Genomic DNA, 27,211 nt, shown 5'->3' on the forward strand with positions numbered 1-27,211 from the left:
TGGAGCTGCTGTGAGCCCACGGGCTGTGCCCTGGGTGTGTGGGAGAGCAAGGGCAGAGATACCATCATCCTCTGTGCCTCCAGGAATCTGGCAGCAGAGCCAGATGGTCTCCCAAAGTGAAGGTGTGCCAGATCACCTGTCCTACCCGTGCTTTGCATGCTGGCTGTTTACTCGGTCAGTGTAGTTTGGAGCCTGGAGAAGTGATTTTGGGTGAAGCACGCAGCTCCAAGGTCTGACGTCCACCGCGCTGCACTAGCCAGGGACAGCGGCAGGGTCAAGACCTGTGCCTGTGTGTCCCTGGGGGTCCGCGCCAACCGTGCGGCATGGCTCTGGGCCCCTCTACCGCAGGGAGCAGGGGTGAAGGGGCACCCGCTCCTGCCTGCTGTTTGGTGCAGCTAATTTTGGGTGAGGAAGGTCCCGCAGACACAAAAGCCGAGCCTTTAGCAAGCCTTGCCTTCCACGAGAGGGAACAAATGGCCGGGAGCTGCAAGACCAAGAGGCAAACGGGGCTGTGAATGCCGGAGGGGCACAGAGGGGCTTCGGGGGGGTTTGCCCCCCGGTTCCTTTGGGAAAATTACCTCTGCCGGTCCAATCCCCCCGGGGTGAGTGGGGCCAGGGCCACTTGTCTCCAGCCGAGTTTCTGGCCCCAAAGGAAACGCCACCCGGGTAGGGACGTGGGGATGCGAGCACCCACCCGGACTGGGAACCGGGGCTTGGAGGGTCGTCCAGTCCGGCCCTGCCAAAAAAATCAGCCAGGGAGAAGAAAATCCGCCAAAACCGTAAATAAATGCGGGAAAAGGGATGCGGGTGGCTTTGGGTGGAGGGGAAGGGCCGGGCCGCCGCACATACCCCTTCACCCGAAGGAAATGAGCCCTCCGGGGTGCTGCCCCGCACCCCCGCCCCGCCGGCTGAGACCCGCCGCGCTCAGCGCACCCGCCAGCCTCCCCGAGCGCCCGCCTCCCGCCCCTTCCGATTGGCTGCAAACCTGCCGCCCCTTTCCCTTTCCTCGGGCGCTAGCCAATCGCGAGGCGACACTAACGCGGAGGGCCGTCGGGGCGGGACTTCTCGCCCGGATTTTCCCATTGGTGGATTTTTGTGATCGGCTGCCCGACCAGCGTTGTCCGGTAGAAGAGCCACGGCAGGGGCGGCGCTGCGATTGGCTGACTAGTGCTGCGCTTGGCTCGTGACGATTGGGAAGGGAAAAGGAGAGGGGCGGGGCGGAGGAGCGAGAGCGCCCGTTCTCTCCCCCCACCCCGCCTCGTCCTCCCCGCTTCCGACCCTTCCATTGGCTGAGACGCTGGCCGGGCGGTATTCCGATTGGTCAGCGCACGCTGTTGCTAGGCAGGCGAGGAGGCGCGGGGCGGAGCTCTCCCTTCCGATGAGTCGGCTCTGAGGTTCAGTCAGCGCGAAGCGCCGCGACCCGCCGCCGCCAGCCTGCCCGAGACCCGCCGCCCGCCGCCGCCGCCCGCCCTGAGGAGCCGCCGCCGCCCGCCTCCCCTCGCCCCTTCCCCCCCCAGCGCCATGGCCTCAGGATCCGAGTAAGTGCGGGCCGCCCGCCGGCAGGCCGCGGCCTAGGCCCCGCCGCAGCGCCGCTGGGCCCGGCCGGGCCTAGCCCGCCCTACCCCGCCTCAGCGCGGCGCGGCCCGGGCCCGTCGGCGGGCCCGATCCGTCCCGCGATCCCGCTGTGTCATGCGGGCCCTGAGGAGGAGGAGGCGGCGGCGGCGGTGCCGGGAGGGGGATGGGCCGTGCACCGCCGCACCGCTCCTCTTACCCCCCCCCCCCCCCCCCCACACCTCCACCCCGGTCGGGCCGGGCCTCCCCGGGAAGTGTCGAGTCATGGGGGGGGGGGCGGGGGGAGGCGAGGACGGGCCGGGCCGGGCCTCCCGCTGGGCCCTGGCCGTTCCCCCGCCCGGGGCCGCCTTGCCTGCCTGCCGTGCCCCGGCAGGGCCCGGGCCGTCCCGCCTGGTCTAGGCCTCAGCCAGGGAGGGCTTTGTTTTCCAGGCCCCGGAGCGGCTGGCGGGGCAGCGAGGCGCGGGGCGGGGGGGGGGGGGGGGGGGGACGGACATGTCCCGGCCTCCTCCTCGCAGCGGCCCTTGGGCCGGGGCTAGCAAGTGACTTGGCATTAGCAGAGGCAGACATGTTGTGCCGGGCTGGCCTCTGTGGCAGCTGAGGCAATCGTCTATATTTTCGTCTCCGGTGTCTCGCCTCACTGTTTTCAGTTCAGGGCTAAGGATCGTGTTTCGCGCTCCTCAAAAATGAGTTGAGTAATAGTGGTCTCTCAGCTCCCAGCCCACGTGTGCAAGCCACTCCATTGCCCCTTGAGAGGCGTAAAAATAGAACCTAAAGAGAAATGTCCCAAATCCAGGAATACTTAATGGGACTTTTTGGCCTTTTCAGAGGCAGTTTTGGTCCCCTTAGCGTCCATTGTTTATGTTCTCCTTTCCTTTTGCAAGTCCTGAAATTTAGACCTGCTTGCTCCTACTGAGTCAGTTCCAGCAAGGTGTGCCAAGAATTCAGTGTCCGTGGTAGAGCTTGTCGTGGAAGTGGTGGTCTTGGAGGCATGTTTTGCAACTGAGGTGAACAGTGTCTTTAGAAATAAATTTCTACTTTAGCAAAGTTCTTCTCAGCCCGTGGGAATCAACAAAAGTTACTCTGCAACTGGAAAACAGTTACTCTTTGCCATTTTTGGGTCAGTGCTGCTGGCAGCCATCTTGCTGAACTGAGCCTTAGCACAGCAAGTAGCACTGCAAGAGGCAGGAGAGTGCGGTTTCTGAAGAGATTCTCATTTTCGTGTGCCTACCTGTCTGAAACAGTGTTTGAGAACTTGGCATATCAAGCACGAGTATGAACTCACCGCTTGGCTGTCACGTGCTGTTCCATTAAGTGGCTGCAGTCATCAGACACCTCACTCGTTTGCTTCAATGGATAATATGTGTTATGGATTATTATTTTTTTTTTAATACCTACCTGGGGAAGGCAGTTCAGTCTGTAACATGGATGTTCAGGGTGGTAAGAAACCACTGACAGGTTTTATCTTGGAAGCGAGTTCCTGTGAATATTGATAAAAAGGCACACCAGCTTACAGAATGCATGACTGTTTTCACTTTCGTTACTGCAGCTGGAATCATTTTGAGTCAGTGACATTTTCCTATATTTTTAGCACAGACTTGCAGGAAGTGACCTATTCCCTTAGTTTAATTGGAGTTTTGGAGGTTGGTAGTCATTTTCAGAAGAATCACAAACTGGTAATTAAGTTCTGCTCTTGCTTTTCATACCGTCCACCATAATGCATAGCCTCTGGGCATTATCACATGCTGAAGAGGGGAGATCTGACACAGAGAAAAGTGCTGAGGTGATTTAAGTTGTAAAAAGTACCCCCCCCCCCCCTCTTTCCCTGTGTCAAATGGGGCTGTTGGACTGCTTTATTGAGACAGAAAAGGGGGCTGAGGATGGGAACAGGGAACCCGTTATTGTTGGTCTTTAGGGCTAATACATATTTGCTTCAATTTTATTGATGTCTTGTGCTTTATATGCAAGTTTGCCATTAGCTATGCTGGGGATTGTGTCCTCACTTCTGGCCTCTGTCTGTGGCAGGCTTGATGCAGGCTTTGAATTTCCTTTTAATACCAAAACAGCTCTAAAGCTACGTTTTGTGTTCAGTTTATCTCTTTGTTGAGTCAGTGAAAGAAAGGAGTGAGAGGGAAAGTGTGTGAGGGAGTTGACAAAAGGGGTGAGTAGGGGTGATGATCTAGAGGATTTGCACCAGGCTCGTTCTGATGGGAAACTCATTGAGGAGCTTTAAAAATTACCTAGGTTAGCTGTCTGTCCTACCCTCCACTGAAGCTCACCAGCACGTGTAGGAAAGTTGGCAGGAGAGAACGCCAACCCATGGCTTAGGCTTTCCTTCTCTGATGCACAAACATCAGGGATTGTCTGAGTTTGGCTGAGGTGCACGGGTGTATTTTGCTCTTTCATTTCAGTTAGAGCATGAGGAGCCCCCAGGAGAGATGCAATGAGGGCAAATGGTGATAATAACAATATTCTAAATTGCTGATGAAAGATGGGTAGTGGTTGTCTCTCAAAGTCCTTACACTTGTCTGTAGGAGAAATAATATCACTCTCCTGTGTAGCTGATGTAATTTTAAAACACCTTTGTTTCTTTGTCTACTGAACTTATCAGGTCAGATAACTGAAGCTGATCCCAGACATTTAGATGCCTGTATGCTGTTTCTTGGAGACCTTTATTCCATTTTTAATGCCTCCAAGCTTTTTGATTGCTTTAAGTGCAGTAATGTACTGGCAACATTGATCCAGTCCTCGCTTCTTACTTAGGAAACTGTAGATTCAGTTCTTCAGTACCAAAACTTTTTCTCACATTCAGCAGAACAAAGTGGACCTCTTGCTCTGCTCTTCAGCACTGCTGTGTGTCAGGAGGTATTGGAACTTTCGAGATTTATACAGCTTTTGGTTTATGGACAGTTGCGGTCAAAAAGCTCCCACATGCTGCCCAGTTCCTTTTCCATTTATTTTTATCTTGTGTCCCAGACTGGTTTTTTTAGACTGCACGGCAGTCTCTGCATCCCAAGGGACAGCCGCTCAGTTTCAGTGACAGTTTATATAGCCAAAGTCTGGCAGCGGTTTCTTATCAGAAGGCCTTTGGATCCACATCTCATGTGTGGAGGGGTATGAGTTACATTCACACTTCCAATGGGTGTCATGGTTTAACCCCAGCCAGCAACTAAGCACCACGCAGCCACTCACTTGTTCCTTCCCCACCCAGTGGAATGGGAGAGAGAAAGGGAAGGAAGAAGGTAAAAGTTGTGCGTTGGGATAAGAACAGTTTAATAGAACAGAAAGGAAGAAACTAATAATGATAATAATAATAAAATGAGAATAACAATAAAAGGTTTGGAATATACAGAACAAGTGATGCACAATGCAGTTGCTCACCAGTCGCTTACCGATGCCCAGTTAGTCCCAGCTTCTTGTGCCCCTCCAGCCTTCTTGCTGGCTGGGCATGAGAAGCTGAAAAATCTTTGACTTTAGACTAAGCTCTGCTTTGCAGCAACAGAAAACATCAGTGTTATCAACATCCTTCTCATACTGAATCCAAAACATACCACTATACCAGCTACTAGGAAGAAAATTAACTCTATCCCAGCTGAAGCCAGGACAACTGGCTAAACAGTATTGTTTCTTGCTGGTGTCCCTTATCTCAAGTTTTATAATCTACCTGCTAAATTAATTTCTAGAGCTAATGCGGAAGCAAGGTCCTTAGGAGTAGGTTGTTGGTGTTACACGCTGTTTTAATCACAAGATCCTGTCTGGCCTGACAGTGTGTTGTTTCAGTTTTCTTGTTGCTCTCTGTCTTCCTGGAAATCCCAGAGTTTTTAGGACTCTACCAAGACCACGTTTTGGGTTGAAGATGGAATTCGTGAGGTCCTCCCAGGATGTATCCAGCGGCCTTTCTTGTGTCTTTTGGGGTTCAAAGAATGGATCTGTAACATCTCGCATCGAAAGGGATGGATGTTGATGTCTTGTCTCTTGCACTCTTTAATGAGGAGAGGAAAAAGGCGACTTGCCTAGTGCTGGCAGTCCGGGAAAGACGTGTTTTACAACTCCTTTTTTTGTTCACTTAAAATAATGTTGTCTTGTGATTTGCAACATGTTTCCTATGCTGCCAGGGCTTACATGAAGCTTGAAAACCTCTTGGAAACAAGCTGGCTGCCCTCATAGGCTTGCTTGGTATTGTTCCCCCTTTTACGTGTCAGAGAAAGTAGCCAATACCGCATAGCCTGTCTTGGAAAAATGTCTGTCTTGAGGGGCGGGGGCACCTGGGTAAGATCACACCGTACATCCCCTCTCTGATGGACTTTTAAAAATGCAGTGGGCATGCCAAGTGACGGACTGCTGCCACAGTCTGTGTTCGTGCTGTGTAGCTGCTTGCTTTGCCACTTCCACTCAAGGTTTGATTGCTGCTGGTTATTTTGTCCGTAAAAGAGCGAAATGGAGCCAAAGTGTACAGCCAACACTGTTGTCCACAAAGCTTCCTACTCTTTGCTGGTGCTTGCCCCTTGCTTAGGACAAAGGAGGACTTTCTTTTCTTTGTCAGAATCAAACCAAACTGCAAAGTTTTCTGTTCCGACCTTAGACACTGGCACATCTGAATACTTGGAGAAAGTAGTCAGGTGCCTACCAAGGGAAGTTACAACAGCCTGCTGCTATTGTGGCTGGCTAATGCACAACTTCCAAGACCTCCTTGGGGATCAGTTGGTTCGAATTCATATTTCTTTCATAGAGAGAATTTACTGTATTAGATTTTGAAGGGGAACACTTAATCTGCCTTTCTTCCATTTCCTTGGTGTTTGATTTGCTCCGTTTTGTCAAGGCAAGCGAAATTATCTGTCGTACTTCTTGCAGCACAGTGGGCTAAGAGCTGCAGTGACTCCTGTGAAGGTATTGTGGAAAGGTGCTTATATCCTAAAAAAAAAAAAAAAAAAAAGAAAGAAAAAAAAGAAAGAAAGAAAACACCATTTTTCATGAGCACTTGAATATTTCTACTGGCTTGCTAGGTTTAACTAATAAGCCTCGACAGGCTAACCTCTTAAAACTTCCTGTCAGGGGAGCTGCAGCATTGTCCTTTAATTCCCCTATTTATCTGGGATTTGACACCAAATAGACTTGAACTTTTGTTTCGGTGGCAGTGGTTACATGTGATTTCAGATGAGTCTGACTAATTCTTTTAGGCAAAGCATCTTGCAGTCAGCAACATCTCACTGACCACTTCTTTTCATAGATAGTTTCATAGCTGTTTCCATTTGAGGCTAATAAAGTAGTTATGTTTACTGATGGGAAACATTGTGCTTTGAACTTCTGCAACTAGTGCCTGGAAAAAACATTCTCTTTTGTCTTACAAACAAGTATAGCTTCTAAAAGACAAGACAACAAAGGAACCTGTAGAAAATGGAGAAGAAAGCAGGGGAGTGGCTGGAAAGGGGGGAGCAGTATCACTCAGACTTATAACTTCTGTTTTCTTCACCAGTTCTAAAGCGGATGACTTATCAACTGCTATTCTGAAGCAGAAGAACAGGCCGAATCGGTTAATTGTTGATGAAGCCATCAATGAAGACAACAGTGTTGTGTCACTGTCCCAGGTGCGTCATCTGTAAAAGCAAACCATTTAATCTGGTAATTTGCAAGCTGTTGCTGTGTATTAACTTGAAATGTAACTTTGCAACATGAATCTAAGTATTTGTGTTGGAAGCTGCAGCTGTTATGAGTGAGGGAGGGTTGTCTTGTTTCCTAACACTCTTCTATGTTAAAATGTATTTTGATTCTCAATTTTTTAGCATTCAGTTGAACTTGTGCCCCTAGTCTGGCTTCAGGATTAGCTCTTGACCAGCGTAGTGGGAGCCTCTGTCCTTGTGGATTTAATATATTGCTTCCAAGATGTAATTCTTCAAAGTCAAGTAACTCTCCTTCAAATACTTGAATTCTTGTTTTGTCAAAAGCTTGTTCTGATGGTATTACTGTTTACAGGCAAAAATGGATGAATTGCAACTCTTCAGAGGAGACACTGTCCTGCTAAAAGGAAAGAAGAGGAGGGAAGCGGTCTGCATTGTTCTGTCAGATGACACCTGCTCAGATGAGAAGATTCGCATGAATAGGGTTGTTCGCAACAACCTGAGGGTTCGTCTGGGTGATGTGATCAGGTGAGGACTTGTTTGCTAACTGTTGCGTATCCCTGGGTTGCCTAAATAACTTGTGTGCTGGCTCTGAATTGATTGAGTCAGTAGCAGAGGCAGGGTCTGCAGAAAGTATTCCTACATCTTCCAGAGGAGATCATGCAAGTGTTTTCAAGATCAGGGATCTCAGTTTATTTTTGCATGTGTTTCCGGCTGTATGCATATTCAGATTAATACTAAAAAATTATGCTAAAGATTCTTGAAGTCTCCTCAGGACTTTCATGAGCCCAGGTTCTGTCATTAAATTGAGTGGTTCATTTATCCCACTGTTGTCACAGTTGTCTTCCCAAATTTACAGTGTCAGGTGAACTCGCAAATTTTTCTTGTCTTAATTTTTAATGTCCACAGTGTTAACTGTGGAAGTCATTTAACAACACTGTAATTGATCTTGTAGTATTTGAGCTGTCCTATGGCAAACAGAAGTTAAAATTTGCTAGAAATGAGCAACGAAAACATAAAGCAGTCAAATAGCAAGATTAAAAATCCCCTAAGGATTTTTTCTTGTAAAAATAATTTTAAAATTAGGAATGCTTAAAAGGTGTTGCAGGGATTTTGTTGTGAGAAAGGAGTGGGAAAGCATTGAAGTATGCATCTCAGCTTCTGGGAGATAGGTTCCATTCTGTGATGGGAGTGGGGGAGGGAAGCATGTGAGCACTTCTTAAACATAAAAATGCTAGTTTGCAGGCCTAAGTGTGGGAGGGCTCATCCTCTTCCTGAGCATCCTCCTAATCTGGAATATCCTGCATGTTCTGGGAAGATTGGAGTCTCGTTTCTGACACTAGACTTTCTGAGGTGATATCTGGAATAATCTTCAAATGCAAAATGTGATTCATGCAAACTTTATAGAGGAGGGAAATGAGGCTGTTCCACCCGTCCCTCTACCACTAGAAAATGCAAGTTTTAAATGCCACTGTAGTTGGAACGGAACAGTGCTTTGTGTCAGTCTGTGGATTTACAATAAAGTTGAATCCTTACTTTAACCTGATGTGAGTTCACTGTTAAGAGTCATTTCTAGTGTGACAGTTCAGCCTGTACTCTCCCCTTCTCTTTTGGGACTGTGTAGTGGTTCTCAGCCTCCCAAATGCATTAGCAATTGTCTTCGCTGTGTTGCAAGGGTCAGAGAATTTTCACACCTCTTGCCCCCAGAATTTTTCTTGCTGATCTTTAACTGCTTATTATGTTACTTTCCGTGGCCTGGTTTCTGCCAAAATCCAGATTCATGTGCTAATCGCTTCCTGCTTGTGGTCTGTCAACTGTTTCCCTTCTGAGGCAGTCTGTCTTTACCCTTCTGCTGTGTCCTCTCTGTAAAGCATGTGGTGAAAGAATCTATTAAGAGTCTTGAGCAAAGTCATGTATGAAAAGTTGCATACTCAGCTGCAGTTCCACATAGGCTTTTCTTAGCTGGCAAAGCCTGTTTGAGCTTTCTGCCACAGCTTGATACTTGGAGCTATCACTACAGTAGGCTGTTCTCCTACACTGCAAAATAATAACTGTAGTGTTCATTTAAAAAGGGGGAAGGGGCCTTCAGACTTTAACCTAAATGTCAGCCTCTGCAAAGTGGGATTGACAGACACCTGGCTGCAAGCTGGTTACCACTGGTTGGTACCATGAGAGCCTTTGCTCAGAATCAGGGTTGTCAGCAACAGGGCCTCTGGTCTTTGTAGTAAGTTAGAGAGAGGAAGAAACAAAAAGCTTCCCCCAGCTCCCTTTCCCTTGCAGCTGCTTCAGCAGTAGCTCATTGTTGAAACTGAAGTTAGCTCCTGACTCTCACAGGTCTTTAGGCGGCATAAGTAGCTTGTGAATGTGTCTTGGGGATGGCGAGGGAGGCTACAGAAGAGCAGGGGGGTAGGAAGAAAGTATGAAATTTCCCAGTGGTCTTGGATAGGGCTGAGAGGAGTGAAGGAAAGTGAGTGTTGTGAAGACTGTTCTTGATGGGCATGATTTTTGCCTGGTCAGCACTGAAATGTTCTTATGCAGGTGGGATGTCTCACCAGGGCTTTGGAGGGTCCTTTCTGGCATTCGTACTGGCCTGGGAAGGGGCATCACTTCCTTTTCCAGACTTGGGTGTAACTCCAGCATGATGTGGCTAACTGGAGGTTTCTTCTGTTGCAGCATCCAGCCGTGCCCAGATGTGAAATATGGCAAACGTATCCATGTGCTGCCTATTGATGACACGGTAGAAGGGATCACGGGGAATCTGTTTGAGGTCTATCTCAAGCCATACTTCCTGGAAGCATACAGACCCATCAGGAAAGGTAATAGTGCCTGTTATTACAGTCCTGATGGCAGCAAGTGTGAGCTAGTCCTGAGACTGAATAAAGAGAATTTCTAGAAGCTTGCACAGACCTCTGCAAAGCATTAGACTGACCTGTGTAGATGATAGTTCTGTGGTTTTTTGCTACATGAGATGGGAGAGCATCAGAAAAGGTTCGGGTAGAACTCGGGAGAAAATATCATTAAATCACTTCGTGGAATTAGGGAGTTGCTTGCATATTAATCAATAGGTTGGGTATACCAGCTGTCACTCTGACTAAACTCACTTCTTTAAAATAATTTAATTAATGACTGAGAGAGTGCGTAGAAAACCAAGCACACTTTTGAAGTTGTGCTAGTAGCAATTCTGCTGGAACAAGTAGGTCCTAATACACTGTTGTGGTTTAACCCCAGCCAGCAACTAAGCACCACGCAGCTACTCACTCACTTCCCCGCCACCCAGTGGGATAGGGGAGAGAATCGGGGAAAAAAAAAGTAAAAGTCTTGGGTTGAGATAAGAACAGTTTAATAGAACGGAAAAGAAGAAACTAATAACGTTAATGATAACACTAATAAAATTACAATAGTAGTAATAAAAGGGTTGGAATATACAAGTGATGCACAATGCAATTGCTCAGCATCCACCAACTGATGCCCAGTTAGTCCCCGAGTGGTGATCCCCCCACCCCCACTCCCCCCAGTTTATATACTGGGCATGATGCCATAGGGTATGGAATATTCCTTTTGCCAGTTTGGGTCAGCTACCCTGGCTGTGTTCTCCTCCTAACTCCTTGTGATCCTCCAGCCTTCTCGCTGGCTGGACATGAGAAGCTGAAAAATCCTTGACTTAGTCTACATTACTTAGCAGCAACTGAAAATATCAGTATGTTATCAACATTCTTCTCATACCAAACTCAGAAACATTAGCACTATATCAGCTGCGTGGAAGACAGTTATCTCTATCCCAACTGAAACCAGGACATATACTGTAAACACAAGCTGAAGTTGTCCAGCTTCTGTAGCCCAGTTTAGTCTGGAGTCATAGTGCAGTATTATATATTATTCTGCTTTTGGAGACAACCAGTTATAACTAGTAGCAACTATAATAACTTCTAAATGAATTTTTATTAAGTTAGGGCTTTTTGCGTGTTTTAGAAATATTAAATTGAAACTGAATGGAAAAGAAATGTGATTCCTTGCCTTTGTGTTTTGTATTTAGGCAGAGTATTCTTTTCTATTGTTTGCTGGTTTTGCTTGCTGTTTGTTACTGGATGAAATTTGAGAACTTTAACTGCTGCAGATCTAAACGGTGCTCGGGTAGTCACAGAACATGGAGCTCTGGAGTTTAAAATGCAGAGCAGTGTTACAAATGCCAGCAGTGTACACCTGTGTAACCCACTTCCTTGTCCTCTGGGGCTGCTGGTAGTACAAGGGTTGACATTTTGCAGATGTCAGCTGCAGCAGGCTACTAAGTGTGGGATTTTACAGGTGACATCTTCCTGGTGCGTGGAGGGATGCGTGCAGTGGAATTCAAAGTGGTGGAGACAGATCCAAGTCCATACTGTATAGTGGCTCCAGACACAGTGATCCACTGTGAAGGAGAGCCCATCAAACGAGAGGTGAGCAGAATCCTCCCATGCAGTTCTACCGAAATCACCTCTGTCCAAAATCTGTTTGACAGTGCTTGAGAGCAGCAGTGTTTGGAGTTCCTGGTCTTGTGTATTGAATGTAATGGTTAGAAGCTCCAGTTTCAGGAGATGAGCTGCTGCTGAAGGTAGAGAAATACATTTCCAGTGTCCTTCCTTATATGCTGAGATAGCACCAGTGTGTAGGTTTGCTGATGAGATGCCATACTTCAGCAGCAGCTGGTTTTGCATCTGCTTCCAGATATCTTATGCTGGACTTGGATGCATTTTTAATTCCAAAGTTCCCTTGACTGATGGGAGGGAGAGCTTACAATGTTGCTAAGAAGGCAATTCGTGCTTTTTCAGTGAGAAATTTGAAACCCCCAAATGGTTGACTTAAAAAACAAACAAACAAAAAATAAAAAAACATAATTCCCCAGTCCCTTAAGATGTTTAGCCTTGAGTGTTCCAAGCTTCAGGCAGGCCGAGTGGCTTGTCTGTCAGGTCTTGGCCACCTTTGTATTACAGAGTAGGAAATCTCAGAGAAATGAGCTAAGGTGGCTGCATACTGCATAAAGTAAGTGCCTTTTTACTACCTGCAAATCAGGGTGAGGACTGGTTTGTACTTAGCTGCCTTCTGAAAAATTCACACCTATGTTGCACTTGTGAGACTGCATCTGGGCACTCCGTGAGTCCAGTTTGGGCTCTTCAGGACACAGCAGAGATGAATAGGAGCAAGTTGAACCAAGGCCACCAAAATGATGAGGAGCTGGAGGTCAGAATGAGTGAGGTGGTGCTAGAAGAGTGGGATGATGCAGCCTGGAGAGAAGGCAAAGGGTCAACTTACTGGCAACTGCCTGATGGGAGGGGGTGGATGACCAAGCTCTTCAGAGAGCTGTGCCCAGGGACAGGACTAGAGGCAATGGCATAAGCTGGATCAAGGGAAATTCCCAGTAGATGCTAGGAAAAAGGTTTCCCCCAACCCTGTTGCAGGACCCAGAGAGGGCAGGAATCTCCAAACCTGGAGACCTTCAGTGCTTGGTAGGGCTGAACTCTGAGTGACCTGCTTGAGGTAGCAGCTCCTGTTTGTGGGTCTTGGACTGAGCCCTTCTGAGATTCCAGGCTGTATTATTTTATTATTTTAGTGTGGCCTAATGTGTCATGGTTTAACCCCACCCAGCAACTAAGCACCATTCAGCTGCTCACTCACAGCCCCTCACCCGGTGGGATGGGGGAGAGAATTGGAAAGAAGAAGGTAAAACTCATAGGTTGAGATAAGAACAGCTTAATAGAACAGAAAGAAAGAAGCTAATAATAACAATAATAAAATGACAATAATAACAAAAGGATCGGAATATACAAAACAAGTGATGCACAATGCAATTGCTTACCACTCGCCCACCTATGCTGAGTTAGTCCCAGCTTCTTGTGGCTCTCGAGCCTTCTTGCTGGCTGGACATGAGAAGCTGAAAAATTCTTGACTTTAGAATAAGCACTACTTAACAACAACTGAAAACATCAGTGTGTTTCTCGTACTAAATCCAAGACATATAACACTGTACCAGCAATTAACTCTGTCCCAGCCAAAACCAGGACATAATGTAACAGATAACTAAGGCCAGTAGAGATTTGGACAGCCAAATGAATGGATGCTGTAGAGCTGTACTGGAAGAATTTGTTACAGTTGATCTTATCTGCATGTCTGGATCTTAACATCCTCTGTTTATTTGAGTCAATCCCAAAAGACAACCCTGTGTCTGAGAACTGTATGATTGCTAGAGTATGTCAAGGAGTTAGAGATATCACTTACAGTTTAAGGAATAAGTATATTTTGTACTGAGCTTCGCTGTCTATTGCTGTCTTTGTTAGCCACATCAGAGGGTCACAGAGCTTGTTTTGCACTAGAGTCTGTAGGGAACCTGGCAGAAGAGGCTGTTATTCAAGCAGGTGGGCTTCAGTGAGGTCTAGATTCATGCAGGCAATTCACTTCGTACATCTGGGAAGACAGAGCTGAGAAACAATCATAGAAGACACAAGGAAGTCTTGAAAGTGAGAATCTCAAGACAGCAAAGACGTGGCTACGAGCAAAAACCCGGATTCCTGGCTTCTGTAGACTGGGAGGGGTTGTTGAACCATTGTTTTCACTCCGATGTTTAATATATTTTCTTCCGGGTAGGATGAAGAGGAGTCACTGAATGAAGTGGGCTATGATGACATTGGTGGCTGCCGGAAGCAATTGGCCCAAATCAAAGAGATGGTGGAACTTCCCCTCCGACACCCTGCACTCTTCAAGGCCATAGGGGTGAAGGTAAGTCCCTGTGTGCACCAGGTGGATGAGTGGGCTTGCCCTTGCAGATGGCTCTTGATATCAGAGGTTTATGAGGCATTGGTGGGTGGAATAAGTAATTTGTGTTTGGGTTTGGGGTTGTTTTTTTTTAATGCTGGTGTTAGGAAAGTATTTCTTTACATGTTCTGGAAAGCATCTTGTAAAGCAGAGTGATGCTTTGAATCGGTGTTGTCAGTTACTGGCAAGGTTTTTGTTTGTGTGTCATGCAAAGTAGTAAGGGTGTTGATAGCAATGTTGGGAGGGCAGCTGTTGTATGAGTTTGCATCGCAATTTTGGACTGGTTTTACCAAATGCTTACAGTTTCACTGTGAAGCTACTCAGGCATTTAGATACTAGCTCACCACCTAACTCCCTTGCCTTTGTCCTCAGCCTCCACGTGGGATCCTGCTGTATGGTCCTCCTGGCACTGGTAAAACACTGATTGCCCGAGCGGTGGCCAACGAAACAGGGGCTTTCTTTTTCCTGATCAATGGTAAGTTTTGTGACTGTTTTGGCCCCAGATCTGCTGTGTGCTCATTCATCCATCTTATGGTAATGGTAGTATTATGGTAATAATAGGGCTCGTAGAGTCATGTTGTCTCCCTGACATCCTTCCTTACGTCTTTCAAGCGTGCCTCTGGGGACACTTGGGGGCCATTTGTGGGGAAGCATCTGTAGTGGCTCTTCCCGTAAGCTTGATTGTGTTGTAGCAGGGTGGTTGGAAGACAGCTTTGCGACGCAGGGACTTGGAGTCTGTCTGTCTGGGTGTTCATTTATGTTGGTGAGAGCAGAGCTAGGAGTGAAGTGCCAAGATGACTCTAAGTATATGGGTGCAGGACACCTGCTTCTGTTGCTCCCACCATGTTCCATTCAGAAAAGAAGCTGGTCTGCTGTGGATTTCTTTCCCTTCAAGTAAAGCACAAGACCTGTTTTGTTTCACATACCATTAATTGGGAGGAACTTTCCTGAAAGCTATAATGAGTACCTTGGGACTTAGCTACCAAGTGACAGAACCTTTTATTGATAACTCACACCTGTAGCAGTTGAGATGCTTACTGGTTTATGTCCAGTAAGGACTAAATTCTGAATTTTCCTCACTGCTTTTTTGTCCGATTTTTACAGTTGGTGCTGGAATAACTGAACATTTTTACTTAAGGAGTGTTGCTTTTCTTTTCTGATTTCAATCAGATAGACCAATGAAGGCAATAACAAAGGAGTATATAGCACAGCATAGCAGTGACCAGCAGTAGGGAAGTGACTTGCTTCATATCTCAAGATACCAAGTGTAAATGGGCTGGTTTTAACCAGATGTTGTCCTTGTCATATACTTCCTGACTTCTGTCACTGAATGCTAACGAGCCTGCCATTTCTTTAGACACTTGTACTTCTGTTGCATAATAAAAATAACGTTGTCAGAGTTAGTGATGCATTCTCTGTCTGCTGGTCCCAAGCCTGGAACTGCAGGCAGTGTTTTAGACAGAGCTGGTATGAACTGGTGAGTTACCTGTAATGAAAGACTCTTAGTACCTGCCTGCACCAGTGGCTCTGCAGCTGGTGTGCTTCAGTCAGCTAGCAGCTTTGCACTCCTGAGGGTCAGGTTTCTTTTTCTTGGATCTTCTAGAAGCATACTTTCTCTTCATTACCACTCCTATCAGCATGATGGAAAAATCAGACAGAATAAATCTGTAAGCCTGCACTAGTGTTCAGCGATTGTAGGGGATCTCAGGGGAATGCTGTCCTTTCTTCTGGGATTGTTGTGCTTACACATTTTAACTTTTTTTTATTTATTCTTTGAGAGGAGATGGGGTTTGGGGTTTTGATTTTTTTGGTTTTGTTTTGCTGGGGTTTTTTTAAACACATTTATAGGATCTTACAGAGGTAAATGTATACCTGTGTAAAGTAAGCTAAAGGCAGCATCAGTATCTTAGAGCTTTCCTTCCCTACCCTGATAATTCATCACCATATAATTTGATTGCTTCTCTTGCAAGCTAGGACTGGCATTAACAGTGTGTGGTGGCACATTACAGAGAAGCTCACCAAGTGTGAAATAGGGTAAGGAAAGAGGCAGCTAAAGGTAGCTCATTGACTAGCGCTGTATTCTGTTAGAGTAAACTGAAAACACCAGAATAATGATAGAAAGTAATTCTGCATGCTGTTCTTGCCTGTTCAGCTGCAAATTTAGTGAACTCAGTTGATAGTATTTGCTTTGGCTTGAAAAATAGATTGCTCCATGTGAACGTTGTACTAAAAAAATTCAGCTGCATGTCTTGGGGCTAGCTGCCTCTCTTCTGGGTACCACAGTGCTGCTGTTTTTCAGGTCCTGAGATCATGAGCAAGCTGGCTGGTGAGTCTGAGAGCAACCTGAGGAAAGCCTTTGAAGAAGCAGAGAAGAACGCTCCTGCCATCATCTTCATTGATGAACTGGATGCCATTGCTCCTAAGAGAGAGAAGGTAAAGAAAGCCTGTAGAAGGTAAAGTAGTGCGTCCTCTTTGGTAGAAACTGGCATGAATCTCTGCATTTGACTGCACAGTAGAGGAGTATTTAACTTAATGCCTGATTTCAGTGGTATTCTGAGAAGAATCAGATATTAGTTCATGATGTTTCTTAACAGCTCAGGGCTGTCATATCTGTCCGCTCTGGTGCAGTACTAGCTGCTGCACTCCTGTTGTAGAGCTTTTGGTCTAACTACTGCTTTCTCTCTCCATAGACACATGGAGAGGTGGAACGTCGCATTGTGTCTCAGCTGTTGACTCTTATGGACGGACTGAAACAGAGAGCACATGTGATTGTAATGGCAGCTACCAACAGACCTAACAGCATTGACCCAGCACTCAGGAGATTTGGTAACCAGGATTGCAGTCTCTTTTGTGTATCACATACTTTGTTACAGGCTGTGCTTCAGGGGCCTTGGAAGGATTGAGCAGAAATTGATACTAAACATCTTCTGTGTGTTACTTAAACTATTGACCTCTCTCCAGATGCTTGTTTGAAGTTCATATCTAGGCTTCCAGACTTCGGTATCATTTTCTGTGCTGTATTAGGTTAGAACTTGTGGAAGTAAAAAAATACTTCAACGTGGAAAAGTGTGCAAGCCTCTATTAGGTGAAGCTATTTCAGGACACACTGGAGGATTAAATGCTTAAGGGAATGTTCATGCCTTAGGTTGCAGAAGGCTCTGAATTGTCCGATTTATTTTTTTTTTTTTTTTTTTTTATTGATGAGAAGTCTGGTAGTTTCTGAGATCCAGGTTTTTGAAACTTTGCAGTGTGAATGAATGACTGGTTTATGACCAGTTGGTAAAATCTGTAATAGCAAATGAGTCAAGTGTGCAGGGGAAAACAGCCTCTTAAATGTGTAGCAAGCCCTTTGAATGCACAGCTATGGCTAGAGAAAAATGATAGGTGTATGTACCTTAGTTAATATAGCAGTAATACCTAGGTTTCCTGCCTCCCCAGATATGGGGGCAGTTCATGTTTTTCACCACTTTGGGTACTGCTGTGAAAGTTCTGAAAAATAAAGTCTCTCAGTATTTGTGGACTCTTCTGATGTAGACACAAAGGTAGAAATAAAGAAAAATGTCTTACGGTATGTTGGTTCAGAAAGCATATTTTCCTAAAAATGAGGCTTATAAGTTAGTAAACCAGCAATCTTTTGTGTCATATGATCTTGAACTCTAGTTAATCACTTTCTAGTAGTATCACTTTCCCTAAATGGCTAAAGCCTTTCCTCCTTCTCTGATCTGACTCTGCTACTGTGCTGACAGATGCTACAGAGAAACCCAAAGCTCTGGCATTCTCCGAAATTGTATGTGTTTGTGGCTTGTCATCAGGTTGTTCAGTCAGAGGAAAGCAGCAACTGCAGCTCCTCTAGTTCGCAGAATCAGCAGCTCAGCATATGTTTTGTACTCCCCAGGTCGTTTTGACAGAGAGGTAGATATTGGTATCCCAGATGCCACTGGGCGCCTGGAGATCCTGCAGATCCACACGAAAAATATGAAACTGGCTGATGATGTGGATCTGGAACAGGTGAGTAGTGTGCTATTAGGAAACCTTGTCTCTGCAGACAGATGTTCCCAATGCTCTGTTTTGTAGTGGAAGAGTTGTTAAGGCTTGATCGCATAAGTGTAGTTGCTCATTTAGGACAGCATGAAACTGGGTGAATGCATGATCTCTGGGCTTCCTTCTAACTAGTTTACCAGTGACCAAAAATCCTCACTCACTAGTTAAGAATGGCATGGCTAAGTGAAACCAATGTGTGTCAGTCCATCCTGGACGCGCCTTGCCACTGTCCTCTTGGGTTTGTTTGCTGTGGCATTCTCTTTAAAAGTAAAGCAAACGTGAAGCAGCTCACACAGAGATGGGTGAGCGTTGTGGTGACAGTGGACACCATGTGTAAACTGGATGGTTCCTGTAATCTCTGTCCTGGATGAAGAACTGCAGTCCTCAGGGTTGTCTTTCTGCACACCATTTGAATTCCAGTTGCAGCTTTCATCTCAAATAGGTGGAACAGCGGTGTCTTTGCCTGTTAAATATGTGATAGCACTTGTCTTGAATCTGCAGCAAAACAGCGATGTTGCTGTCCTCCAGAGCTTTGTTGCACTTCCCAGTGAGTGACCAGAGCATGCATTGCCCTTGCAGAGCACTTGCTCGTATCCCTGTGAGTCATAGTCAGTGCTCTGCTTTCAGGTGGCAAACGAGACCCATGGCCATGTTGGTGCTGACTTGGCTGCTCTTTGCTCAGAAGCTGCTCTTCAGGCTATCAGAAAGAAGATGGATCTCATAGACCTAGAAGATGAAACCATTGATGCTGAAGTGATGAACTCGCTGGCTGTGACCATGGATGACTTCAGGGTAATGCAGAAGTGCCCCTCTTTCTTTTGTGCGCAATGTGTATTTGCTTGTCTGAAGCAAGTGAACATGATGTGTTAGAATTCACATAATGCTGTTTCTTCTAACGGTAGTGGGCTCTGAGCCAGAGCAACCCTTCTGCTCTTCGGGAGACTGTGGTGGAGGTGCCACAAGTAACCTGGGAAGATATTGGTGGTCTAGAAGATGTAAAGAGAGAACTCCAGGAGCTTGTACAGGTAAGGGTTTCCAACACATTTTTGCCTAATCAGCTTGAAAAATAATTATAATAATAAAATCCAGAACTACTTTGGATTTCTGTTTGGGCTGTGAGCAGGGTAAATGGAGAGGTTTTTATGGAATTTGCTTGTAATGGACTAAAAATACCATGCTTAGTGAACTTCAAGAGGAAGGTACTGGGAAGCAGCATCAGGCTTTCCTTAGCTGAGTCTACAGTGTCATTTTGGGTGGGTGTTGTGCTGCATGCAGAAACAGCAGCAGTTCTGCTTCTCTTAAGTAGAAACTAGCAGTGGGACTACTGTTGAGAATCCTCTTACGTGGTGGCTCTATATGCCAGAATGTGGATGAAGATTCTCATACAGAGAGCGTCTGAAGGGCTTCCCATCAGCATTAGCAAGGGACAGGTGAGAAGGGATTGTGAAGCCTTCTATGAAGGGAAAGACTGGGACAAAAAGTCACGAAGTATCTGTGGAAACTCCTGGTGGCTGCATGGGAATGGTTTGTGTTTAATACTTTCCAGCTTTCAGTTGGCACTGTAGAAACATCTTGTCTGTGAACAGAAGAATCTAATTTTCAATCTAATTTTTTGATGTTGAAATCATCACCTATCTCTGACCTCATTGCTGAGGATAAATGCTCACCTTGGACAAATGGACACCTTGCCCATCTCTGGAGAGCAAAGTGAATAGGTTAGCTAATGAGCTGTTCCCTTTTGCTTCTGCAGGGCAGAGTGAAGTTGGGGTTAAGTGTGCTGGAAAACTACCTGAGCTGGTACTTAGTTGTTAGAGGTAAATAGGTTGTTTAAGGCAGCTTTTCAATTTAGCTGTGGTGCTTTTCCAACCAGTGTCCATTTAAAAAAATCCAGTGGCACCAAGCAGGCAGGATTTTGTGATAAACCCACCACAAATCTCAGGTAGTGTTTCTGGTGGGAGGAGAAACAAACTGACCTGTCAGGGATTGGACCAGATGATCTTTGAAGGTCCCTTCCCACCCAAAACATTCTGTGATTCTAAGGTACAAGCCTGTTCTGGCTAACCATGAGAGGTTTTTGTTTGTTTTGTTCTCCTTCAGTATCCTGTGGAGCACCCGGACAAGTTCCTCAAATTTGGTATGACCCCATCAAAAGGGGTTCTGTTCTATGGGCCACCTGGTTGTGGTAAGACGCTGCTGGCCAAAGCCATTGCCAATGAATGCCAGGCAAATTTCATTTCCATCAAGGGGCCAGAATTGCTCACCATGTGGTTTGGTGAGTCTGAAGCCAACGTGCGCGAGATCTTTGACAAGGTAAGTGTTTCTTCTTCTCCCTGAGCTATGTCTGTGCTCAGGTACCTCCAGAACTTTGTCTCCACTGCATCTGTCTTACTGGCCTGGTTCTTGGTTGTGTCTTCTGTGTTTTGCCCACTTGCACTGAGAGTGAGGGCTGCTTTCCTGATGTTAGGGAATTAGTCATCTTTAGCAACATAGCTATTTAAACTGTTTCGTCTGGCTGCAATTTGCATCTGTTGGTGCAGGATGATAAATGCCCCAAACGCCTTAGCAGTGAGACAAGTGTTAGGATGGCATGGACATCCTCCACAACCCTGAAAACTTACCTTGACACCTCATTAGCTGTCACCATCTACAGATTTTCAAAATACCCTATGGGTTCTTGTCCTGCAGTACACATGGCTTAGAAAGGAGCTCACTCTTACTGCTCAGTTGCCCCATCGGTAGGGTTGCCTCCTGTCCAAGAAGGTTATCTGCATGGATTATCCTGGGAATCATTGCTCTTGTGGTTCAGGGAAGGTGCTGATAGAACAAAGTTGGAAGGAGAGTGAGAGAGAAAAATTTAGGTTGAGAGGGAACCTTAGAGGCCATCTAGTCCAGCTGTTTGCCCAGAGCAGGGAGTTAACTTGGAAATTTTATCAGGGTGCTCAGTGCCTTGTGTTCTCAGTGCTTGCTAGGGATGGAGAATCCCCGACCTCTCTGGTCCTGTGTGCTAGTGTTTGAGTGCTCTCACTGTGAAGAATTGTTTTTTTACTTTTTTCTAACTGGAATTTTCTTCGCAGCTGTTTGTGCCTGTGGTCTCATCCTTTCACTGCACACCTCAAAGAAACGTCTGGCTCCCTTTTCCTTATAACTGCCCATTAGGCAGCTGAAGACAACGATTTGATTTCCCCCTTCCCCCCCTTGGATGTATCTTCCCTACTGACACTTGAGTGCCTAAGTAACCAATTGATGTCCCCAGGTCTTGCAGGGAGAGTTAGGCAAATCAGCTCCAGCTTTCCCTCTAGGCATTGGAGTTACTGCCTTTCTGCCTGGTTCACAATGCTCCTGGCTCTGGGGAAATTCAGCTTGTTTTTCAGGAGAATTTAACTGAGGGTTTGTGTGGCAGGAGGCTGTTCTAGAGCAGCTCCTCCAAGCTTTCCTTGCAGCAACAGTGCTCTGGTATGCTCTGAGTTGCTTTAATGGTAGGGCAGGCTTAGTGTGAAGTGAGCGTGCTCCTTGCCAGGAGCATATTAACATGGACTAATTGTTCCCGTTTGCTTTTTGTAGGCCCGCCAAGCAGCCCCCTGTGTGCTCTTCTTCGATGAGCTGGACTCGATCGCAAAGGCTCGAGGTGGCAATATTGGCGATGGTGGTGGTGCTGCAGACCGTGTCATCAACCAGATCCTGACAGAGATGGATGGCATGTCCACCAAGAAGAACGTCTTCATTATTGGTGCCACCAATAGGCCAGACATCATTGACCCAGCCATCTTGCGCCCTGGCCGCCTGGATCAGCTCATCTACATCCCCCTGCCTGACGAGAAGTCCCGGGTTGCTATTCTTAAGGCCAACCTGAGGAAGTCGCCAGTTGCCAAGGTAGGATCTGCACCCTGACTGCATCCAGCTTGGGTTTGCTGTGTGTTGCATGTGCTTCTCAAGCTGGGGACAGAGCAGAGGGCTGGTGGCTGCTCCATGAGGTACAGAGCTGGGAAACCTTCAGTCCCTGAAGGATGGAAATGAAGAGGTGGGGGGAGGCTTGAGCTCTGAGGCGAGGTATCAACGAAGCTAGGTGTCAAGAGTGTAAGTACAGCAGGTCTGTCTCACATAGTGGAGTTCTGCCCACAGTGTGGGAACAGGAAAGCCTGTTATGGCAAGATGGAAAAGATTCTTATACTCTGAAAGAAAAGTAAATGTAGAACACGGGGGTGGGAAATGGAAACTGAAGAGGAACTGTTGCAGTTAATTGTTGCTGAACTCAATCACAGGCAAGAGCTATGTCCCTTGCCTGGGGAGCAGGCAGTAATGCAATTGACAGTTAACCAGGGAAAAGCAGATGTCAAGTGAGAGCTCAAGCTCTTTTGTGCCGAGCTTACCTTTTTAGATTCTGTTGGGAAGGAAAGCTTCAAATGAGGTTGCAGTACTACACCCTCAGTTGAGGGGGAGGAGGAGATGGTTGGTTTGTCTTGGTCTGCCTGTGCCCCATCTCCATTTCCAGTCTAACATTGTTTTGTTTAACTCCTAATGCCAAGACCTGAGCAAATCATATCCTAAATCCACAGGTGCAGAGGCATTTACAGCTGCTTTGTGGGTTCTCGGTGGGTGTGTGGGAAGCATGGCCTGCCTTCTTGTGTGGTTAACTTCCCAAAAACAAGAACCTTAACAGCTAGCTGATCTTCCAAAAATTGACCAGAGTTAAGGCAGCACTTTGATACCATGGGATCTGAGAACACCTCTCTGTCACCTGACGATGTAAGGTGTTAAGGAGAGGTGTCTCTTGCTTCTTTTTTTTTCACTAGGATGTCGACCTGGATTTCCTAGCTAAGATGACCAATGGCTTTTCGGGGGCTGACCTGACAGAAATTTGCCAGCGTGCCTGCAAACTGGCCATCCGTGAGTCCATCGAGAGTGAGATCAGGCGAGAACGCGAGAGGCAAACCAACCCTTCCGCCATGGTGAGTGGGGCACTCTGAGCTTTCCCTGCTCACGTGTGTGAGGTGTGATGTCTTCTTCTCTGTAACCCTCGGGTGGGGATGAGTGGGGTCTTGCACTCTGTGCGGAGCTGGAGCACTTTGTTCTTGTCCTGTGGGAGGTTGAGGCCCTCCTGTGGTGCCTCGTGGTCAGCGTTGCTCAGAAGGCCCCTGCTGCAGCCCTGACTCACGGTCTGCTGCAGCATCCCTCTCCAGCCACTGCCTTAGCAGGTGTTGGAGCACCTTGGCCTGGAGAGAGGCTGTGGGCAGCTGTCGGGCCGCAGAACTCGGACACGCAGTTCACCTAGGCCCTCTGTCCCACTGCAGGAAGTGGAGGAGGACGACCCCGTTCCTGAGATACGCAGGGATCACTTTGAGGAAGCCATGCGCTTTGCTCGCCGGTCTGTCAGTGACAATGACATCAGGAAATATGAGATGTTTGCACAGACTCTACAGCAGAGCCGTGGCTTTGGCAGCTTCAGGTAACCATGGGGGAGTGGCGGGAGGGCAGCACGGCTCAGCCAGCTGCAGAGCAGAGCACCGAGGCAGCTTTCTGCTGGATTCTGGGTAACAAACCCTTCTTCCACTGCGCTTTCACATTCTCCCCAGCGTGTACAGCAGCCAGTGTACAATGCGGCAGGTGTAGGCTGTGCTGCGGGTTGGTTGTAGCTACTCTGTTAGTGCTCCTGAAGTCCATCAACCCTTCTTCCTTTAACACAAGCGACAGCTGGCAGCCGTGTGAGCCTTTTGCGTGACCTGCCCTAAGGCTTCACCCTATTTTTCCAGCCTGCCCTACTTGGCGCTGGAGTGTTGGCATGGAGGGGAGGGGATGGTGCTGAGCTGTGAGGAGGTTTTTGAACAGCATCTCTTCTCTCCCCTTCTGCACCACTGTACACAGGTTCCCGTCTGGTAACCAGGGCGGTGCCGGTCCGAGCCAAGGCACAGGAGGCGGTAGTGGGGGCAACGTGTACAGTGAAGACAATGACGATGATCTCTACGGTTAACTGGCTGTCCTCAGTGGACCAAACTCCAAATCAGGCCACGTTGTACAAGGAAAAATCCAATGTTCAATGGACTCTTGGCTTCTTCATTCCTCAGTCAGAACAGTGTAGCTGCACGTCAGACTTTGTACAGGGAATGTTTTCTGCAAACACAAATCCAGACTGTTGTTCAGGTGGGAGGCAGACAGTGAATTAACAAGGAGGGGAACTGACTTAATTTCTGAGAAATTTCTGTTCTAGTTTATGTGGCAGAATCAGCAGCTTTAGCAAAGGGTACAACGCTAGCCTGTATAAAAAAAAAAAAAAACAAAACACAAAAATAATAAAAAAAAATTAATAAAAATCCTCCAAAACTCTAGCCAGGCCCCAGCAGTTCCTTTTTGTGGTGCTGGCACTGTCTCTTAAATGTGTGTCTCTGGTGCTGTCCGAGCACTCCTCGCTCTGCTGGAATCCATCTGTACGTGGGCTTCCCTGCTGCCTGCGGGGTTGCTCTTCATTCTTAACACCTCTTAGCTCACATTAAGGGAAGAAATCGGTTTGGCAGTGTCTCTCCCCAGCCCTGGCTTGGCAGGAAGCACCGAGTAAGAGATCCTGGCAGTGGGTATCTGGTGTTGCTTCTCCGGTGCTGGCCATGAGCCGTCGGCTCTCCTGCTGTTTTGGCTCCTCTGCAGCAAAGGACTTCTCCAGCAATCCCCGTCTCATCCGCCCTGGCTGAAGGCAGGCAGAAGGGGCCACTTGGGCTGTCTCTGGGCTTTGTGGTACAGCGTGACACTGCTGTGGTTAGGGAAGAGGGGAGCTTCAGCACAACACTTCTTGTATCCCCTTGCGTTTCTGATGACAGTCTGGGATCTCTGGTGCCAGTTGGCCCCATGCTGTTCCCCACACTCAGTAGTCGGGTTCTGATTGTGGATCTTCCTTTCCACTTCTACCTTGCTGCCTTGCTCCTTGGTTTATTTTCCCTTCTCTGAACTGAAAAATGTGCTATTGCTGTACTTTTTTGTGTGTTATGCAAGAGAAGCCCTGGGTCTGCTCCCATCACCCACACAGGAGTGGGGTGGGAGGCTGGATGCGTCCCAGCCCTGAGCCCAAGGGGGGAGCCTGTTTGTGGCTGTAGGACATATGGAGCGCCTGCGTGCTCTTGGCTTTTAGGGGGCTGCAGGAACTGAGGGTTTCTGCAGAGAGGGTTAAATGCAGGTGGTGTGGCAGAAGGTTGCCCTAGGCTTTTGGGGATGGAGAGGACAACCTTCCCCCCACCCCACAGAGTTGTGAGGGGCCTTGGGCCATGGGCGTTTCTGCCCTAAAGCCTGGCAGATCTTGGAGGGCTCCATCAAACCAGCTCACTTTAAGGAGAGAGGTACAAGGACAGGACTATCCGCGAGAGGGGGCTTGTGCGTAGCAATGGGGAGAAACACGCTGAAATTGGGAACACTGTGTTTAAATAGCACAACCTCCTGCTGGGGTAGGAGGCCACGTAGGCCCCCAGGGAGGGTGGGCAGCTCAGGTGCTCTGTCCTACTTCAGAGCACTCTGCCAGCACCGCTCCTGCCCTGTCCTCATGCTACCTCTGTTAGAGAAAACGCCGCTGCTCGCTCCTGCAGGGACGCTGGGTGTCACCTCCTCCCCTGCCCCACACCAGCCCTTTTTTTGGGTCAACTAGCAGCTGGAAGCTTTTACTCCAGGGCTGCTTCCCTGCCTGTGCTTCTCCCCACTGCTCTTTAGGGATGCAGATGCTGGTTTTGCCGTCGTGTCCCACTGCTTCACCAGTGCAAGCCGGGAGAGAGGGAGCTCCAGCCGGGGGGTGGGAGCCAGGAACCAGCCCCTTTCAGCCACCTGGGAAGGGGGAAAGGGCTGCCCTGTACCCCTGTACACCTGCCAGGAGCCCCCCAGGACTCTCCCAAAGCCTTCCTCGGCTCTGGCAGGGGGTGGGTTTCTTCTTGCCGCTTTGGGACCATCAGCACCCAGCGAGTGCTCAGGCAAGTTCCATCCTGGCATCTCTGCCTGCGGTGGAGGCCGGGGTGAACAGGGCATGGGGTGGTGGCATGCATGTCCCAGCTCCCGGCAGCCCGAGTCTTCTCTGCTGCCTCTCCTAATTGCAAATGCTAATTAAATCCAGCAGAGGGGCTGGAAAAACCTCATCTTTCTTCCCTGCCGCCTGTGGCACATGGTGGGGACAGCACCCACGGGAGCTCTGGGAGCGTCTGCCCCCACCCTGGAGCAGTGTAAACCTGCTGGGGGACTGAGGGTGTCCCCCAAATCAGCACCTGCAGCAGCCGGGGAGCTTGGCTGGGCCTCCCCACCCCCATGAACCCCCCAGCGGGCTCAGGAGAGCAGTTGATGCTGGGGACTGGCTTGGCCCCAGCCCCTGCCCCTTTTTAGGGGCCGCCTCCCCCATGAACCCCCAGCAGAGACCCCCTGGTAGCTGCAGGGGCAAGAGCCTTCCCGCGGCACTCTCCTCCCCTGCCCAGCTCCTTGCTGGGGGGACTAGGCAGCCCCCAAAATTGCTGGGGGAGGAAGGGGCTGTTGGCTGAGTCTTGCCCTTCATGGTGTGGGATTAGTGAGGGGCTCAGCTGAGGGCAGCCCTTTCGTTGCCACCATGCTCGGCATCTCCCTGTGCCCCCTGGGGTTCCCTGTGTCGCCCCAGAACCACGTCGTCTTCATTGTCGTGTCCCCCCATCCCCCGTCCCCCTCCCCAGCCCTACAGCCGGTCCCCACTGGGACCATGCGACCTCTTCGGGGCTGCATCCCAGCCACGGTGGGTGCAGGATGGGGGACCTCATCCCCGGCCAAGGTGTTGGGGTGAGAGGCGGGTCCCTGACCCGAGGGATTGGGGCCCTCCTGCAGCACCCCAAAACCCTGCGAGCACGGCAAGCGCTCTTGCCAGCAGAGGGCAGGCAGCAGCCGCGCTCGGCGGGTCCCCCGTCCCACTCCGGACCTGGCACAGCCGCGCTGTGGGCATCCCTGCCCCGTAGGCATCCCTGGCCCCAAGGACATCCCCTCCACATGGCTATGACTGCCCCAAGGGCATCCCCCCGCCACAGGCCTGCCTCCTCCACGGGTATCCCCTGCTCCGTGGATGTGCCCTCCCTATTGACATCCACTGCCCCACGGGCATCCCTTCCCCATAAAGTGTTCCTGCTCCAAGGGCTTCCCCTCCCCACGGCCATCCCCCGCCCCGAGGGCATCCTCGGCAGCACTGTCAGCCCGCATGGCCGTTGTGGGGCTGTGCTGGCTCTGCCTCCCCC

General features: G+C 48.5%; 1 protein-coding gene across 1 annotated transcript; it reads left to right on the top strand.

The window, feature by feature from the left end:
* The first annotated feature begins 1,439 nt into the window (after window positions 1–1,439).
* VCP (valosin containing protein) lies at window positions 1,440–24,328 on the top strand. Its single transcript, XM_049794484.1, has 17 exons — window positions 1,440–1,538; window positions 7,043–7,154; window positions 7,540–7,712; window positions 9,858–10,000; window positions 11,487–11,617; window positions 13,800–13,931; window positions 14,340–14,442; window positions 16,267–16,400; window positions 16,658–16,793; window positions 17,863–17,975; window positions 18,636–18,800; window positions 18,911–19,033; window positions 20,106–20,318; window positions 21,570–21,878; window positions 22,799–22,954; window positions 23,297–23,451; window positions 23,868–24,328. Exons 1-17 carry the CDS (start codon window positions 1,522–1,524, stop codon window positions 23,971–23,973), a joined length of 2,421 nt encoding a protein of 806 aa, XP_049650441.1. The 5' UTR covers window positions 1,440–1,521; the 3' UTR covers window positions 23,974–24,328.
* The last annotated feature ends 2,883 nt before the right edge of the window (window positions 24,329–27,211 follow it).

This window comes from Accipiter gentilis, chromosome Z, assembly GCF_929443795.1.
Source record: "Accipiter gentilis chromosome Z, bAccGen1.1, whole genome shotgun sequence".
In the NCBI taxonomy this organism is placed as follows: domain Eukaryota; kingdom Metazoa; phylum Chordata; class Aves; order Accipitriformes; family Accipitridae; genus Astur; species Astur gentilis.

Excerpts from the sequence above, each read along its gene's own strand:
- VCP (XM_049794484.1), top strand. Across the intron at positions 16,794-17,862 it reads CCCAGCACTCAGGAGATTTG|GTCGTTTTGACAGAGAGGTA; the intron begins GTAACCAGGATT and ends TGTACTCCCCAG. Across the intron at positions 18,801-18,910 it reads TGACCATGGATGACTTCAGG|TGGGCTCTGAGCCAGAGCAA; the intron begins GTAATGCAGAAG and ends TTCTAACGGTAG.